Here is a 19436-nt window from a genome sequence, read left to right as displayed (position 1 = left end):
CAAAATAATGACATTGACCTGCCTGGGTTATTATATAGATAACAGGAGATAATGCATAGAAGTTGTCTGGTGTAGTGTATATCATAGGTACTCAGTGTGTGTTATTTCCTATCCAGGTGGATTCCATTGCTCAGAAATCAACATGCTATTAAGTGAGGAGATAGACTAATTAGGAAAAAGACATTTGGCAGTTTTTCTTTTCCTTATTCTTCCATATGCATGCACAATGCTTTCTCCCATCTTCAAAAAACTTACAGATAGATAACAGTGTGGCCTGTGTTAGGGTAGTGTCCAGTTAGTAAGAGAAAACTGCTGTGTTAGATTTCTGTCCCTGTGACAAAGTACCTAAGAAAAATAAACTTAAAAGAGAAAATGTTCTGGGCTGGGGATGTGGCTCAAGCGGTGGCGCGCTTGTCTGGCATGCATGCGGCCCGGGTTCGATCTTCAGCACCACATACAGACAAAGATGTTGTGTCTGCCGAGAACTAAAAAATAAAAATATTAAAAAACTCTCTCTCTCTCTCTCTCTCTCTCTCTCTCTCTCTCTCTCTCTCTTTAAAAAAAAAGAGAAAATGTTCAATTTGGATCATGATTTCAGAAGTTTCTATCCATGGCTCCATTGCTTTTGGGGCCTGTGACAAGGCAAAACATCATAGTGGGGAGGGCATGGCAGAGGAGGCTGCTCGCCTGGGGGCAGCCAAAAAACAGGGAGATAGAGATAGAGACAGAGACAGAGAGACAGAGGGAGAGAGGGAGAAAGAGGGGCCAGGGTTTCAGTATCCCCTTCAAGGGCACATGCTAAAAGACCTAACTTCCTTCCACTAGGCCCCACCTCATATAGGTTCCACCACCACCACACTGGGGACCAAGCCTTCAACACATGAGCCTTGGGACAATATTTCAGATTCAAACTATAGCAGCTAATAAAATCATATACTAGCTTATTAATTGATTTGCTTAAGTATCTGTTCAGTTTTAATATAAGAAACAGAATTCCCTCTAGGTATTTTAGGGTAAAGGGTGTGTGTGTGTGTGTGTGTGTGTGTGTGTGTGTGTGTGGTGGGGATTGAACCCAGGGCCTTGGGCATACAAGGCAAGCACTCTACCAACTGAGCTATATCCCCAGCCCAGTAAAAGGGATTTAATGCAGGAAATAAGGCACTTACAAACACTTACAAAATCAGAAGGGCTGGAGCAATGGAAGATCAACACAGTTTCAATCCAGATTCTAGAAATTACTTCTGTCATTTAGAGGTTAGGAAACTGTTGCTGCTGTGACTTACTGCCACTGACAGTGCCACATCCTTTCTGCCCAACAAAGCTGGTGAGGGGACATTGGGCTTGGCTTCCAACTGCTGCCAACACACTCATTAAAACGTACAAGACTATGAAAGAGAATAGTGCCTTCCCTTTCATCTTCCAAATCTTTAATGAATCCTCCACAAGCTAGGGATAAGGGAGTCCTAGGAACTATACTTTCCAACCTTCCAGACTCCAAAATAAAGAAACAAGGATACAGAAGATACTGAAAATATGTGCCTATAGATAACATTTAGAATAGCTCATTTATTCATAGATACTTACATATAGGATCCTTTTTCACAAACAATCTTTGGTTGAAAGCTGTCTACTATATTGTTTGACATGCCTGTTTGTGTGGGTGGTGTTCTTTGTTTTTGTTTTGTTTCAGGAACCAGGGATTGAACCTGGGGTGCTTAACCACTGAGTCACATCCCCAGCCTTTTTATTTTTTTATTTTGAGACAAGGTCTCACAAGGTTGCTAGGTTGCCCACTAGGAGGCTAGCTTTGAACCTGCGATCCTCCTGCCTCACCCTCCTGATCCACTGGGATTACAGGTGTGCGCCACTGCAACAAGTCAGACAATCAATCTTAAGTGTCGTGGACAGTGACGCTGTAATGCTCAGGGAAAGATGAGATTGCTAGGGAACTAAGGCTGCACTCATAAGACAGCACTCATAGACAGCCTGACAATTGAGAATCTTGGCACATTGGTTACTTTGTTTCATTATAGAAAAGTTGGCACTGCAGGCCCACTCTGACCATAGACTTCCAAGATTGCCCAAGACAGCTGCCACTTCCATACTGTGCATCTACCCTTATGCAGAGTATGTGCAAAGACCTCAGGTGTGGGGAACTCTGGGTCCTAGGGGGAGGAATAGTCCATTGTAAGTACCTTGGGATTTATGCTTTCATTTCTGTTTACTTCAAGTGCATAAAAACACTGCCATTGTTTTTATAGTGCCTCAGAGCCACTTGAAACATACTATATTTCTACTAAAATTAATTTAGAAATAGATGACACTTGGAACAATGAACACATGTATTTCTAATCTTTTCTGGAGGTTTCCTGCCTATCAGCTGTAAGTAATGACAATTCCTGAGAGGCAATACAATACGAGACAATGACAATAAGAGGCATCCTGCCAACCAAAGCTGGAGGAGTACAACCTGAGTGTAATGTCCCTAAGTGCTACTGATTTAGTGAACCAGTAAGTTCTATAGAATTTCAGAGGAGGAATGAGTTTCGGAGTTTTAATATTTCTTGCTCTCCAACTTTGGAGAAATTTGTATAGAGATTTTTTTAATCAACTTTTATCTTTAGTTTTAGATTTATATAACAGCTGAGAATATAGTGGAGAGAGTTCCCATACTTCTGTTATTAATATCTTACATTAGCATGGCACATTTGTCACAATTAATGCACCAATGCATTATTATTATTATTATTAATTATTATTATTAATGCATTATTATTAACCGAAATCCATGCTTTATTTAGAATTCCTTTTCCTTTTGCAGGATATTGCATGGAAATTCAGTGATCATGTCTCTTTATTCTCTTCTTGACCATTGACAGTTTCTCATAATTTCCTCTTTTTTCTTTCTTTCTTTCTTTTTCTTTTTTTTTTTTTTTTTTGGTACCAGGGATTGAACCAGGGGTACTTACTCCTTTTTGTTTTTTATTTGGAGACAGTGTCTTGTTAAGTTGCATGAGGTCACACTAAGTTGCTGAGGTTGGCCTCGAACTTGCCATCCTCCTACTTCAGCTGTTCAAATCACTGCAATTACAGTCCTACACCATTGCGTCCAGCTTATTTTCCTTGTTTTTGATGAGCTTGACAGTTTTGAGGAACACTGGTCATATATTTTGTAGAATGGCCCTCAGTTGGAATTTGTCTAATTTTTTTTCATGATTAGACTGGGGTTATATGTCTTGGGGAGGAAAACCACATAAATAAAGTGTCATTCTTATTATTACATACTGTCAGCATGACCAATCACTATTGATGTTGATTTTGATTACCTGGCTAAGGTGTTTGTCAGGTTTAAGTTACTCTCTGCCACTGCTCCCATTTCTAAATTCTACTATATGGAAGGAAGTCACTATGTGCAACCCAACTTAATGGGTAGGGAGTTAAGCTCCTCCCCCTTGAAGATGGAATATATACATAAATTATTTGTAAGTCTTCTGCATGGAAGATTTGTCTGTTCTCTACTTGCTTATTCACTTGAGTATGGATTCATGGACAGTTATTTTATATTTTGGGTTATAGTCCAATACTACTTAATTTTGTGGCTCAAATGTTTAGGTTTTGGCCAGTAGGTTCCTGTGTCCTTTTGACATATCCCCATCATCATGTGTATATTTATGTGTGTATTTAATGCAGTACTTCTTTATTTTATGTTTTATAATTCTTATTTAGGCTATAAACTCCAGGAAATAACTGAGTTAAAGGCCTTCATATTTAAAAGAATTTGATGCTTGGCTGTAAGTTCTTTTATATAGAATGAATCTATCAATTCATATACACTTAAATATAAGAGTGCTTATTTTAGCAGGGCATGGTGGTGCATGCCTGAAATCCTAGTGGCTTGGGAGGCTGAGGCAGGGGGATTGTGAGTTCAAAGCCGGCCTCAGCAAAAGCGAGGTGCTAAGCAACTCAGTGAGACCCTGTCTCTAAATAAAATACAAAATAGGGCTGGGGATGTGGCTCAGTCAGTGGTCACGTGCCCCTGACTTCAATCCTCAGTACTAGAAAAAAAAGTGCTTATTTTATCAACCATTCAACAGCAGCAATGTTCTAATTTTATTTTTAATTTGATAGCATGATAGGTTTACATGATTGTGTTTCAGTGATTTTAATTTACACTTTATTTTTGAGTTTGAACATTTTTTCATTTGGAACTTGATCTTTTTGCCATTTGTTGATTTTAAATTTTGATAAGCTTTAATGTTTGGGATCAGGAAAGTTATCATTGAAATGAGACTTGAAAGACAGATTTGGAAAGCAAAGGAAAGGTCATTCTGAGGGAAGAACATGGTGCAATGACCCAGAAACACCATCAGAAACAATATCATATCATGGGTTATTTGGAGAGCAAGTCGGCTGGATTGGGGCCGGACTGAGTGTACCTTAACTGTGATATTGAGGACTACATTTAATTCTTTAGACATGGGCAAACACAAAAGGTATTTGCATAAGTGAATGATATGATTTGAGTTTTAAAAACTAACTCCCAAGGTAATGTAATTTCAAGGATATCGTGTGTGTGTGTGTGTGTGTGTGTGTTTGGAAGGAGGTGGTATTAGGAGTGTGAACAGAGACTAGTAGTGAGAGATTGAGTAGGAGGCTATTGCAAAAGTCTTATTGAAACTGCTAACCTGCAATGGGTAGAAAGTTGGAATTAGGGGTTAGGTTGTGGCTCAGTGGTAGAGCATTTGCCTAGCACGAGTGAGGCACTGGGTTCAATTATCAGCACCACATATAAATAAATTAAATAAAGATCCATGGATAACTAAAAAATATTATAAAAGATAAAGTTGGAGTTAGATAAGAGTAATAAGTTCCAGTGTTCTATCAATAGTAGAGTGATTATAGTTAACAATAATGTATATTTCAAAGTCCCTATAAGAGAGGATTTTGAATGTGTTCACCACAAAGAGATGATGAATGTTTGAAGTGATGGATATGCTAATTTCCCTGATTTGACCATTACACAATGTGTACTTCTATGAAAACAACATGTTGTATTCTAAATATATATAACTATTATGTATCCATTAAAAAATAAAACAAGCCAAAGAAAAAAGACTATTGACTTGAAGTAAGATAGTGGCATTTAAAATGGAGAGCTGGAAGTGAATTTGACTGGGGTAGATTTGAAAGGTTTAGGCCATGCAGAATATAATATATGAAGAAGATAGGAGAATAAAAAGCTGGGATTTTTACATGTGGCAGATTAGCTTGAAGGTGATGTTAACTGATGTAATAAATGGGAAACAGTTTGGGGATGCACAGATTTGGTGGTGAAAAAAGGAATCTGGTTTTGAACAGGTTGAGTATGAGTATGGAAATAGCCAGAAAACAGTTGAAAATTCTAGACTGACTTTTAGGGGAAAAAAAGTTCAAGGCTAGAAATAATGACTCTGTCCTCAGTACAAGGAGTGTATTTGAGTCAACTATATGGGTAGGATAGCCCAGGAAAATAGTCTTGAGATATGTAAAGGACCAAGACTGGACCTCTGAGAAATATTTATATAAAAATAGCAGGCTGATGAAGAGGTGCTCTGCAGGGCTGGGTGGGGTGCCTCACGCTTGTAATCCCAGCAGCTCAGGAGGCTGAGGCAGGAGGACTGAGAGTTCAAACCAGCCTCAGCAAGTTAGTGAGGCCCTAAGTAACTCAGTGAGACCCTAAATAAAAAAAATAAAAAGGGCTGGGGATGTGGCTCAGGGGTTAAGTGCCCCCCAAAAGAGGTGCTGTGTAGAGAGTTTGTTTAGAAAAAAGGAAGAGAATAAGGAAGGCGTTGTTGTTTGGAATCCAGTGCAGAAGAAAGCTTCATGGAATAGACGGATGGTTATTCATACTAAATGCTGTAGACAGGTTAACCAGGATGATAACTGATGGAAAGTGTGTGTGTGTCTGTGAGAGAGAGTGAGTTTGGTGCTCATGCATCTGATGTGTGTGTGTGTGGGGGGGGCACACACACACACGCACACGCACCCATGCATGCTTAATTTGGATAACTGAAGATTCACATGCAGTTCTATTGTTTCCTTGGGATAGATTCCCAGCAGCGGAGTGACTTGGATCAAGGGGTTTGAGCACAGGCTTTTGATTCACATTTCTGGGTTTTATGTTCACTTTTTAAAAAATATGGGACAATGAATAGTCTGTAATTTTGTACATGCTTGGGTGGCCAGAGACCAGGTGAGGAAATCTGCAACAATGCAAAATGCAGAACAGGGTTTCTCTAGTTGGGGAGTCTTTTCCAAATGGACATGGTCCAGCTGTCATCACCTCTTCACTTTCAATTTCCACACTCTATATCTCTCATCCAGAATACCAGTGGAATGGGGACCATTGCTTATTAGTTCATCCTGCCTGGGGATTTGAATAACTTCATAGAAGAGAGTTTTTCTGTTACAATTTTCTTTTCTGTTACAATTGCTGGTACCTGTAGGCAAATGTGTGGTCAATATGGTGTTAACTTGAGGGTTGGTGATCAGACTCTGAAGTTTAGAGGGAGGTTCTCTAAAGTTCAGATTGCTGTTTTGAAATTTAGAAATTGCTACCACCTCGAGGATTAAAGATCCACTGATCCCTGGAATTCAATACTTTTTTGGGGGGGAGGTACCGGGGATTGAATTCAGAAGCACTTAACCTCTAAGCCACGTCCCCAGACCTGTTTTGTATTTTATTTAGAGACATGGTCTCACTGAGTTGCTTAGTACCTCGCTTTTGCTGAGGCTGGCTTTGAACTCACAAAAGCCTCTTGAGCCGCTGGGATTAAAGGCGTGTGCCACCACGCCCGGCTGAAATTCAATACTTAATATTGCAAAAACAATTCAGGTTCGACTTCCAAGTGAGTTCATTTCAAAATAATACACAGACTTTCTCCCTGGGACTTTGGTTATTTGGAGAAGTACAAAGACTCATTATAATATTTTTTATTTTATCCATGGCTTGGTGAGAGGTTCTGAATAAACATCTAGATCATCTGCTTCAGACCTTATTTCCTAGAAATATACCAAAGAAGATTTGAATTATTTTTTTGACATTTAGATAAGACATTTGACTTATCACCTTATCACTCACCCAAATTCATTTCACAAGAACCAGTTTTCAGATGCCAAAAACACGTGATCCTATTGGGATTCCTTTTCTCCTGGAGAAACTGTGGGTTGTGTCTGAGTCACACATTTTACTGCGTCTTCCCTGGCATGAGATTCATATACACTGGCATCTTCTCAGAGTGAAGTTGACTCCCTCTCATTCCTTATTCCAGAATTTCAGTTGGCATATGGTGATTCCAAAATGGTTCAAGGCTCATTTTAAATGGCTTTGGCAATCTCCGCCCAGCCAGGTTCACTCTGAGAGGTCCCCTGTCCCTTCATGAATGGCAGCAGAAACTTTTGCTCTCCGCTCTGCGTTCTAATAGCACCTCTTGCATGGACTAAGCCCAGGCAATGCTTTGAAATACGTGTCCATACCTTGTGGCTTTTCTTGCTGCAGTTTCTGTTCTTTTTTTTTATTGTAGGATCGGGAGACTCACCGCTAGAAGACGATGAAGTCGGGTATTCACACGCTAGATATAAAGGTGAATGCTTTGCTTATGTGCTAATGATGATCCGCTGATGCCAGGAGAACTTTCCATTTTGCCCTGTGGAGTAGACTGTAATAAAGTGACCAGACAATGTGTTTAAGTTCTAATTCACTGTACAAGGGGGAAAAATTAAAAATAAGCGCACATGTGCTCCCATTAAAAAAGAAAAAAAAAATGCCAAATAAAGAGAACAAAAAAGCGCATTTGGAAATCTCCTATGTATTACCCATCAGTACCTAATGGTCATTTTATTCTCCTAAGTTTCTTTACTGTCCTCACTCTGCAAAGGCAAGCTCTAGCTGACAAAAGTGAAAATCAAGCCCTGAGTTCTGCCTGATTCATACATTACAGCCAGAATCATCCAGAGTAAACCCTCCAAGGTCAAGTCTGGACCCAGTGCTGCTAATGTACTGAGCTGAATGGGGAATGAGAAAACTTGATTTTCATAAGCTCCTTTCATCATGCTCTTTCTGAGCCCAGCATGGCTCCTAAAATGATAAGTAAAGTGTGTCACTCAAATGAGACTTAATGATAAAGGCCTCCATCTCTATACATTTCCAACAATCCACCCCCAGCAGGTATAAAAAGCCTAATCAAGACCCTTCTATGCAGGCTCAGGTAAGTATGTTCACAAATATTTCTACTGATGAAACATTGCTCTTAGACCTGGAGAGCCCTGGGGAAAATAAAGGTAAATTTAGATTCTCTCTCTTTCTCTCTCTCTCTCAAACTGGTTCCTCTTACCTCTTACAGTGGAGGGAGAATTTGAAGAAAATTGGTTAATAAAGTTATATTGTGGCATTTTTCCCAGGAAATTTGTCCCCATTTTTGCAAGAGGACCCTGCCCTTCTCTGTTGTGATATGTCTGAGACATAGGAGAGTCAGGGCAGTATGGTCAGCCTAAAGAGCATCCTTCAGGAAAACAACTTCTGTTATTTTCCACAGAAGTGAGCAATCTTTCTAAATAGTGCCTATGAGCAGGAATGCTGCCCACTGTAACCATGTTTCCTTAGACTTCTGAATGCAGAAGTTGTTCCTATTTGTAGCTCCTATCTTCATAGCTTCTGGAATTAACCAGTCAAGTACAAATATGTCAATCAGATATGTGGGGTAAGGAGATGCTCTGCTTCATACAACTTTTTAAAAATTCAGGGTTTTTAAAATAAAACTTTTTTTGAATTGCTTGTTGAAAAATCTTCCTATAATACACACAGTGAACCTTCACATATACAAAACAGGTTAACTATAACCTCAGATCATTGTTCCCAGTATCCACCCTAACTTTATAGCATTGCAAAGTGGAAGGTAGACCACATAGCTAGCATATGTCCCTGTCCTAGAGCCTGCCCTCTGTATGTTAGGAATAAATCCTTTTTGAGAAACTGTTTCCATTTTCAGTAAAATTGTTTATCTGTAGTGATCATTTCACTATGTATATGTACATCAAAAAATCATGGTGTAGACTTTAAATTTATACAATTAAATCTTTACATTTTTTTTCAGTGCTGGGAATGGAACCCTGGGTCTCATGAATGCTAAGCAAACACTCTACTACTGAGCTACACCCCCAACCCTTAAAGTCTTCTAGTTTTAAAAGTTAGAGATGGCGTGGCGGGAGGCACATGCCTAAAATTCCAGCACTTGAGAGCCTGAAGTAAGAGAATTGCAAGTTCAAGGCCAGTTTGGGCATATTAGCAAAATAAGAAAATCAAAAGGGCTGGGATGTAGCTCAGTAGTAGAGCACCCTGGGTTCAATCCCCAGAACTGTTAAAAAAAAAAAAATAGATGTGAACCTTTATTAGCTCTAGACTCTCAGGTCCCTGCACAGTGCCTGGCACAGAGTATATGCTCAGTAAGTGTTTTCAAGTTAAATTAAAGTAAAAGAAGAAAGAAAGAGAAATTTAACTGCCACTTATTGGATTCCCAGTATGTGGCAAGCATCACTTTTGATTATTTTTTTAAAAAAAAATATTTATTTTTTAGTTTTAGGTGGACAAATATCTTTATTTTACATTTATGTGGTGCTGGGGATCAAACCAAGTGCCCTGTGCATGCTAGGCAAGAGCTCTATCACTGAGCCACAACCCCAGCCCACTTTTGATTCTTTTACTTGAAATCTCATCATATATTCATACTAATTTAGGGAAGGGGGAGGTATGTAGATATGTCAGTATTATCCCATTTACAGATGAAGAACCAAGGACATAGAGAGTGGGTGACTGACTTGTCAGAGTCACACAGATAGCCAACATTACACTTGGGTCTGAAAAGGTGTTTTGGTTCACAGCCAGAGTCAGCTAGTAGCTCATTAGACTGCTACATGACGTTGCCTACCTCCTGAACTCCATTTAGCTAGAGTGCTTTCTTTCCACATTGGCCCAGGGGGTTGAAAAGGCTTTCTAGAATAATCGATTTATATTCTACTTAGTAAACCCCATCTTAACTAAAGCAGCACAAGAGCTTTCTTTTTCTAAACCTCTGTGTTGAACATTTTGTTAATTCCCATTAATTCATGCTGCTTGCAGGCACTTTGAATTCAAGTCATTCACTGACATTTTAATTACTATCACTGCAGAGCTGTTGAACTGTCAAAATATCTTCCAAAGATTTGTCTTGGAAAGTAACCCAAAAGAAATTTCTTTTGCAAATAAATGAAAACAAGATTCCCTGCCCGGCCCCCACCATGTTGACAACACTACAGCTTTCTTGGCCAGCGCTGCTAGGAGAATTTGAAGACTCAGAATAGGAGGCAAAATTGGCTAATTGCATGTGAATTTGTGATGTGTGTATATGCTGCTTATATTTGCATGTATCACAGATATATGTAGTACATATACAGACTATATGCATAAAACCCTTAGAGGAAGGAAACTGTTTAAGGAAGTCTGCAGAACTGGTGTGAGCTTCCTCGAGTTTATATCCACATGAATTTAATCAGCTCTCAGGGCAAGCTGTCAGAATATCACTTTAAATCAGAAAATCCAGGGAATATTACTCAAGTCCTGAGCTTAGGACCCTCTTGAAAACTGTCTGCAAAACATTATATGATAAAAGTATTAGTCAAAGGAAATATGAAAGCACAAACGTTAAAAAGTGATGCATGCCTAAGACCTAGACAGGACCTTTTTTTAAAAATATTTTTAGGTGTAGATGGACTTATTTCTTTTGTTGATTTTTTTGTAGTTGTACACAATAACTTTATTTTTCATTTATTTATTTTTATGTGGTGCTGAGGATCAAATCCCAGGCCTTGCATGTGCAAGGCGAGCACTCTACCGCTGAGCCACAACCCCAGCCCCAACAATGGCTTTATTTCTATAAGGTGTTGAAGTCCCGCCCGTGCTAGGCAAGTGATCTAACGCTAAGCATAATCCGGGCCCTAGACAAGACCTTTGTTTTTTGTGGCTGACAAGCGGTGACAAGCTCAGTAAAATCCTGGGAAGGTGAACTGCGGCCTATCCTCCTTCCTGGCCACACGATGGCAGACTTACCCCACTCGCTGACAGCTCAGGTGCTGTGGCAGTGGGACAAGACAAGCGCTGTACGGTAGGGGCTCTTGTTCACATTCAATGTGTCTGGCAGAGTTAAGGGAGATTGTCACAGGCCCCTATGGATTGTGGGAACTTCTGCACCAAGAAGCTAGTCTTGCCCTTGTGTTTAATGGCTTTCAAAGAGCCAAGGGACAAGTTCTGATTTATTAGTGTCATTCTAGGTGTGCTCTGGGCAACAATAAGACTGAAATCAAAACACCCTGCAACTTTGCCATCTGGAAAAGTGTCACTGTCTTACCTAAATGGGGCATAATTAGGGACATCTGAAAAGGGAAGTTGCTTCCCTATGAGGAGCAATTGTTCTGTGGCTTGAAGCCAAAATTATATGCTGTTGCAAACACCTGGAAATTGTAACTTAAATCAAATTAACAGAAAACATTGTATGTGATTTTTTTTTATAGTGATATGTATATTACTGACACCCTCACATACACTATGGCTAGAGTTAGAGTTCACAATCATATCAATGGACCCTGAAGAGATTTATGTTTCCAGTTAAGGGAAATACTAGAAAGACAAAGCATTTATTGAACATTTACTATGTGCTAGGCACTGTGGTCAGTGATGAACAGACATTTTTTAAATTTAGTCCTTCTAACAGCCCTATTGGCTATAGGCATAGGTTAGAGAGGTAGGGTAACTTGTCCAAGATCACACAGCTAGGTTTTAAGGAACTTGGAATCACATTCAGCTCTGTCTGACCCCTAGATCATACTCTCCTTGTCCAGAGACATCCACAGTAACTGGGTGCTACTGGAGGTCCAACATTTGGAATGTAAACAGGTTGGGACTGCAGGAGTGAGAGGATGCGTTTTCTGAATATGTTACTTCCTATTTTCCCCTCCTTTGTTTCTGCTACCTGTAGACACTCCTTGGTGCTCCCCCATCAAGGTGAAGTACGGGGATGTGTACTGCAGAGCCCCTCAAGGAGGATACTACAAAACAGCCCTGGGAACCAGGTGTGACATTCGCTGTCAGAAGGGATATGAGCTACATGGCTCTTCCCAGCTCATCTGCCAGTCAAACAAGCGGTGGTCCGACAAGGTCATCTGCAAACGTGAGTAACCCAGTCCTGTGCCTGGTCCTCAGGGACAATCAGAGTCAGAAGTTTTTTTGTCTGAGATAAGGGCTTTTCAATGAATGTTGATGAGCAAAGCTCCCCTTGTGAGTGGCAGCCAGTGGGTTTCTAAGACATGCTGGACTTGACAGGGCTCCTTTCAGAAAGGGTGCGATCAGCTGTCTGGGGAAAGGACAGAAGAGAGTGTGGCAAATAGTTGATGTTTGTTCAGTAAATTCTGGGTCCTAAAGAGATGTTGGGATTGAGAAAAAAATGACACACAGAGGCTAAGAAAGCTGTTTGTGGTACAGCATTGTTGAGGCACATTTTAGATGCCCTGGTTACTCAAAGCAGCCACCACTTACTGAACACGTAGTGTTTGCCTAGCATTTCACAAACATTCAAATTTTGCAATGATCCCTAGAAACAAGGGTGCCAGTCTTTGTTGGGGAAACTGATACTCAGGGCTGCAGCCAGTTGATCCAGGCCATGCAGATTATGCAACTGGGTGACTGCAGTGGACACTTACCAATGTTTCACCCAAATCTCCCCAGTGCGTTTTTACCAGGCTGGTTCACCTGTTCCCCAACTTCTGAGCACCTTGCCCTTAAAGATTTGCTCAGAACCAAGAGCAGTGGTGCACGCCTATAATCCCAGCAGCTTGGGAGGCTGAGGCAGCAGGATCATGAGTTCAAAGCCAGGCTTAGCAAAAACGAGGTGCTAAGCAACTCAATGAGACCCTATCTCTAAATAAAATACATAATAGGGCTGGGGATGTGGCTCAGTGGTCGAGTGCCCCTGAGTTCGATCTCTGGAACTCCCCGCAAAAAAAAAAAAAAAAAAAAAAAGATTTGCTCGGTCCACCTTGTTGCTCTTTCAGAGGACTCCTCTCTGTTTTTTCTTACAAGGGAAAGCATCCCCCACAGGCAGAGAGCTGCGCAATGTCTGAGTGGTAAAGGATTAACAAAGGCCAGCCTCCTTGCCTGGAGTCAGACAGGCTCAGAGCTGTCAATCACCCTGCAGGCTGATATTGACTATGCTGGGGATCACCCCCTGCTTGGCTTCCTCCCCTTCCCTGTCCTGCTTTCCCCTTCTCTTTACCGGTCTCCCCTGGGAGCACTTTCTTACTACGCCACTCACAGTCAAATCCTCGTCTGAGACTTTTCTGGGAAATAGCCTCTGACAGTGGCTTGGCTGAGATGCCAACCTAAGCCAGTCTGGCCTGAAACTTTGTATCTCTTCTGTGTGACATATAGCCAGCCATTGCTTCTCTACTTCCATCTGTTCCATTTCAATGAACTTTTCACTGTATGCTTATAAAAGTTTCTGGATTCTGAAACACTATGGACAAAAATGAAAAAAAATACTGAAGATCTGATTTTCCTTTTCAGAAAAGCGATGCCCTACCCTTGCTATGCCAGCAAATGGAGGGTTTAAGTGTGTTGATGGTGCCTACTTTAACTCCCGGTGTGAGTACTATTGTTCACCAGGATACACATTGAAAGGGGAACGGACAGTCACATGTATGGACAACAAGGCCTGGAGCGGCCGGCCAGCCTCCTGTGTGGGTAAGAAAATTCCATAGTCCCCAGGAAACACATGCTTGGGGAGGAGCAGCGGGTGTTCAGATAGTGTATTTTAAAGGCAGCATCAATATTGCATGAGTGAAGTGTAAGCACCAACTTTGCTTAGTAGCTTTCTTTATCCCTGGCTTGCTGGCCTTAGACTTAACCCTGGTCTCTGTCTAAAGACTGACTTCAAGACTGATGGCTTCCATGTGACTTTTGTCTCTTTTCTGGCTGGCTATTCAGGCAGCTACTGGCAAGCAGAGGTGTGGTACACTCCTACCAAGATCGTCCAGGGTCCTATAGCATTGAGCAGAGTTTCCAGGGACAGTCATAAACATTTGCAGAGATAGTCCTGCAGAGAGCATGTCCTGAAATTCAAATTCTCACACCCCCTTTATCTGCTGAATTGAAAAATCTGGGGCACTGAAGTTTTTTGAAGTTCCTTCAAGCGGATGAGAACCACTGTTCCAGGGGATCATTTACAGAGATGAAATGATTAGCTTATGAAAGTTTCAGCCTAATCAGTGGATTAATCCACTGATGTGGATTAATCCACTGATATGGATTAACTGGACAGTAACTGTAGGCAGGTAAGGTGTGGCTGGAGGAAGTAGGTCACTGGGGGTGTGCCTTTTGGGGTTATGTTTTGTTCTTGGTGAGTGAAGCTTTCTTTCTGCTTATTGGTTGCCATGTCCTAAGCTACATTCCTCCACCAGACTTTCTGCCATGATGTTCTGCCTCATCTCAGGCATAGAGCTATGGAGTCCACTGACCATGGACTGAACATCTGAAACCATGAGCCAAAATAAACTTTTCCTCCTCTGCGTTTTTCTTGCTGAGTCTTTTGGTCACAGCTTCGAAAAAGCTAACTAAAACATAAACCCTGAGAGCTGCCAGGAACTCCCTTAGAGAACATTCTCATTCCATTCCCCATTTTATAGATGAGGCCTGAGAGATGGATTGACTTGCTTGAGGTCACACAGATCCCAGCCTGGGACTACATCTCCAGGCTCTCAGGCCTAAAGTCCCTGAATCCAGAGATAACTCAGGTCCTAAGACCAGATAGATCTGACCTAAAGGATCAGAGTGAGGGAGGAGGGGTGGGCAAATCAGTTGGCCTTAGAAGCCTGGATCCTGGGTACTTTGTGTTTGCTTGTTGTCCAAAGAACAGTTTAGTTCAGTCTGCTAATGTGCTTTACCCCCAAAGACTCCTTCCTGACTACTCAGTGTCTGGGGCAGTTACTTCAACAGTAAGACCAAAATCTGATGTTATCCTCTAGGGGCCAGCATGAGACAACTTCCCTGGCCTGGCTTGGGTTGGCATCAGCCATTCTCACTCTGAAATTATGTGCAACCAAACTCTTCTATATCCAAGTCACAGCCTAGATTGTGTCTTGAATTCATTTGACAAAAGCAAAGAGTCCAAAGAAAATATCTAATAAAAGTAGAAGGGAGATTGTTGAGAGCCACAGCTGGAAGTTTGCTGGGGCCCCTTCTGGCTGTGGCCCTCAGCAAACTTCCAGCTGCCAGCAAACTTCCAGCTGCCACCTGATGATTGGCTCACAGCGGCCCCAGCAACTTCTAGCTGTGGCTCTCAACAGGAGATCTTAGGGTAAAGGAAGAGGATTAGGGCAAGTGAGGTATTTGGAAATGGAATTGATCAAATTATGTTATATGCATGTACAGATATGCCACCATGGAACCTACCATTCTGTGTAATTTATATATATATAAAATTCAGGTAACTGACTCAGATTTATTTTAGGCTTCTCTTCTGGCATTTAAGTGGGCACTTGTATTGGTCAGTAATCAGGGCAACAGAAACCACTTCAGATATTTCAAACAGAGGAATTTTATATAGGGACTGGAGCAAAATTGCACAAATCCTGTTATCAGCAATTAGTTAGATAAGGAAGCCACTACTGACCACAGCTGTAGGAGCAGAAGTAGGATCATAGTGTCACCCAAAAGTCCATAAGCCTACCTTGATGCTGACATTTCTGTAACTGACATCATTACGGACGAAAAGGAAGTCAGGAGCCCAGGAAACACTCATTGAATCTACTACTACCGGAAACACTGTGGCTCCTACCTCTTTCCCGCTTCTAATCCATGAGAGTGTCTCCTACTGGCAAGCCTACGTGGCACCCAGCTGGCAAAGAACTCTGCAGGAGCCGGGTATGGTGGCACATGCCTGTAATCCAAGTGGCTCAAGAGGCTGAGGCAGGAGAATCACGAGTTCAAAGTCAGCCTCAGCAATTTAGAGAGGACCTAGCAATTCCAGGAGACCCTGTCTCTAAATAAAATACAAAAAACGGGCTGGGGATGTGGCTCAGTGGTTAAGCACCCCTGGGTTCAATTCCCAGTATCAAAAAAAGAAAAAGAAAAAGAACGAAAGAAAGAAATCTGCAGCAATATCATTGTGATACTCTCCGCGCGCTGTCAGTACAGAGACATTAAAGCAAAACTAAGTACCAACAGAATGTTTGGCCTGGTCACCCTCCTCTGAGGATTTCAACTTTTCTTCTTGAGTCTCATCATGCTCAGTGAAAATAAAACTGCAGAGCAGTCCTGCTCAAGGGGTACAGGTGGAGTGTGCTGCAGGGGTGCGCTTTGGACGTGCGCTTCTTAGGAGACATAGCCTAAGGCTAGATGTTCAGATCATAAGGACACCTGTCAGATGTTGCTTTTAGTATCTCCCTGAGCTTTGTATGTGCAAGTTAATTCTTGAAAACAAACCAAAGGGGGAAACATGAATCTCTGTTCCCTCCTTTTGAAAGGGGCAAATGTCATGGTGGGAGGAGAGGAGAAACTCAAAAATCTTTGGGTTAAGCAAGCTTTGGCAGAGCCTGCTAGGGACCATACTGTTCAGATTTCCAGATTGTGTGCAACAATGGAAAGAAAATGCTGGTTGTTCTCAAAAAGCAACAAGCATGTCTAAAGCTGGACCAGATGGTCCTGGAACTTTCCCAGAGGGAGAAAGAAGAAACTAAGAAATGAACCCCAATTTCAGGAGATTTATTGTACAATTTGCCAGTATAAGGTTCAGGCATATTTGGGGAAAGAGCATTGTGCATGCAATTAGATGGCCAAATCGGGCACAGGGAGCCACGGGAAAGCTTGGAGCTCCCAGGAAAAAGAAAAATAGGGAAAGCAAGCCGGCAGTGCTTTCTTTGATTTGAGTACCAGACATGTTGGAGCTTGTCCCCAGCGAATTTTACCCCAAAGGTATCATTTACTTCTCTGGCTTTAAAAGTATTAAATTAGCTTAATAAGTTTGTTTGTGTGTTGGCAGGGATAAGGGTTCCTTGAGCATAACTTAGAGCCTCAGCCTGTTTTAGCAGCTGACCCATGGTGGCTGAGTAGTTCCCAGGTTTCCACACAACCTTGAACCAGAATATCTTGGCCAGAACTGTGCTGAGTGCTGAAAAAGTTGCTCCAATTCTCTTCCAGAACAGTCTGGAAGAGGGAAGTCTGGGCTTTCTTTGACTCTGAGGTGGTCAGTCCTGTGGTCTGGCTAATTTGAAAGTGCCACAAGTTAAAATTAATTCTCTTATTCAGACTTATTCAGACTCTACTCTGGCAGTGGACTCAAATTCATGGTTATTACAGAAATAGATATAGATAATTCAATGTAGGAGAAAAAATATATTGTAAATTGCAGGATCTCCACAACCTCCACTGATATATTTTTAAAAATCCTTTAGAATGTAACCACTATTGTTTTGGGGGGTATTTTTTTCTGTCTCTTTCTATTTTCAGTTAGTTTTGGTTACATTGAACAATGGATCCTTGGAATTACATCAAGTTCTCATTTAGAGACCAGATTTTCAGTAGACACATGATCTCTCTTTTAGACTAACACATCTTCCAAGGCCAAAACAGGAGAAAAAAATTGATAGATTTAAAATCATGGACAAAGAAAACCCAGCAAATGTCTTTCAACATGTAGAAGGCACCCATTTAATTGTTTTACTAAAGGACGGGGTAAAAGTCAACATGGCTTTTGGAATTGCTCACTTATTGTTTTATGTTTCTTATAGAGTAGAACATATAGATATTCATTAACACAAAGGAAATTCTGGGGAAAAAAAACTCTAACACTTAAGATATGCAAATTGATAGCACATTTTTCTCGCTTCCCAACTGTCTGACAGTTTGATTTACCCAATGACCCATAGGAACATTTTCAGGGCTGAACTGATAAAAACAGTTGATAAAAACATCAGTGGACTAAGAACAAATGTGTCAGTACATTGTTGCAGGGCCCTTCAATGATGCTAATTTTTTCATGGATTGACAAATACATATTCTTTCCGAATTTTCAGGAATCCAATTTCAGTTTTAAAACCATTTTATCAATTGAGGTATTGATCTAGTTTTTACTTCTATGGCTTGCCAGTGCAAACTGAATAGGTACACTTTGAGGGGCCCAGTCTAATTTTACGGTATGACCAATGAAATTTTAGCTGGGCATCTCAGGTAAAGATGGTGACTATTAATTGCAGACTTCATTGCTCCCCTTCATTGTTTCTGGAATGTTCTCTGAAGTCTTAGAATGCCAAAGAAATGGAACACTTCCCAGAGCCATCTACAGGGACTGTGCTCTGGTTAGGGGAAACAAACAATTGAGAGAATCATCAAAGGGCAGGTTCTGCTGTGCCTTGTGCAGTCACTGACTTCCTAAGCCTCCACAAAATGAACTCTTCTTTCTTCCATCACCAACCACAAACTGATATTTGTATCAGTGATGTATTCCTCTACAATAGACCACCCAAAACTTAGTGATTTCAAACAACTATGTTATTGCTTAACATAGTTGAGCAATGGTTGGAAATTTGGGCAGGATTTCATTGGGATAGCTCATGTCTACTGTTCACGGTAATAGTTGAGATGACTAGGGATAGAAGATCCAAAATGGCTTCCCTCACATTTCTTGCATCCCAGCTGGGGGAAGCTATACAGGCTGGGGTCTGACTGAATTAGCCCCCCCCCCTCACACACACACACACACACACACATACACACACCTACATACACACACCTTCTCTACATGGTCTTTCTAGTCCATCACTTTAGATGGCTTCCAAGCCAGTGAAAGCAGAAGGTGCCAGACTTATGAAGAGCTTAGGTCTGTAATTGGCATAGGGTTACTTTCTTTGTGTTTTATTTTTAGTTGGTGAACAAGTGATTGTCCTTTTGAAACTCTTCCTTATTTCTGCCACCTACAAGGTTGGCCATGTTAAGGATTTCCAAGTAAATAGTTAAGCTGCAGTAGTTGAAACACTGTAATATATTACTTCTCCTCTTTTATATTTTTTAGTTGTGCATTTTTCAGGCAAAGATGGTGACTTTTAATTGTGGATTTCATTGCTCCACTTCTTGGCTTTTTTCATTCTTTCTGGAGAGTTCTCTGAAAACTTATGGCACCAAAGAAACTGGAACAAAAAGAAGGGAGATGGTTTGTCAGATGTCTCCAATGAATGAGACAGAGAGCAGAGGACAGGATTTTTACTAAGGCTTCAGGGTTTCCACACAATAACTGGCTCTTCAGGCATCCTGACTCAACAAGGAATAGTAATTATGTTTCTATAGTAACTTTGTTCATTTCATTCATGGAAATTTATCATAA

At 41.1% G+C, this 19436-nt stretch overlaps 1 protein-coding gene across 2 annotated transcripts in view; it reads left to right on the top strand.

Moving 5' to 3' along the window:
• The window catches only part of Srpx (sushi repeat containing protein X-linked), a 96691-nt gene that overhangs the window by 57862 nt on the left and 19393 nt on the right, over positions 1-19436 (top strand). The window contains exons 2-4 of one of the 2 annotated variants that reach the window (XM_046465064.2): positions 7563-7622; positions 12045-12236; positions 13628-13804. In XM_046465064.2, coding sequence (XP_046321020.1) covers positions 7563-7622; positions 12045-12236; positions 13628-13804 — 429 coding nt within the window. The remainder of the gene's footprint in view (positions 1-7562; positions 7623-12044; positions 12237-13627; positions 13805-19436) is intronic. The other variant, XM_046465065.2, reaches the window with a different exon arrangement.

The sequence above is a fragment of the Marmota monax genome, unplaced genomic scaffold (assembly GCF_021218885.2).
Source record: "Marmota monax isolate L192 unplaced genomic scaffold, Marmota_monax_Labrador192_F-V1.1 WCK01_AAM20220418_F8-fsc00158, whole genome shotgun sequence".
NCBI classification, from domain to species: Eukaryota; Metazoa; Chordata; class Mammalia; order Rodentia; family Sciuridae; genus Marmota; species Marmota monax.
Note: the sequence above shows the minus strand (reverse complement) of the source record. Positions and strands in the feature narration are given on the sequence as shown.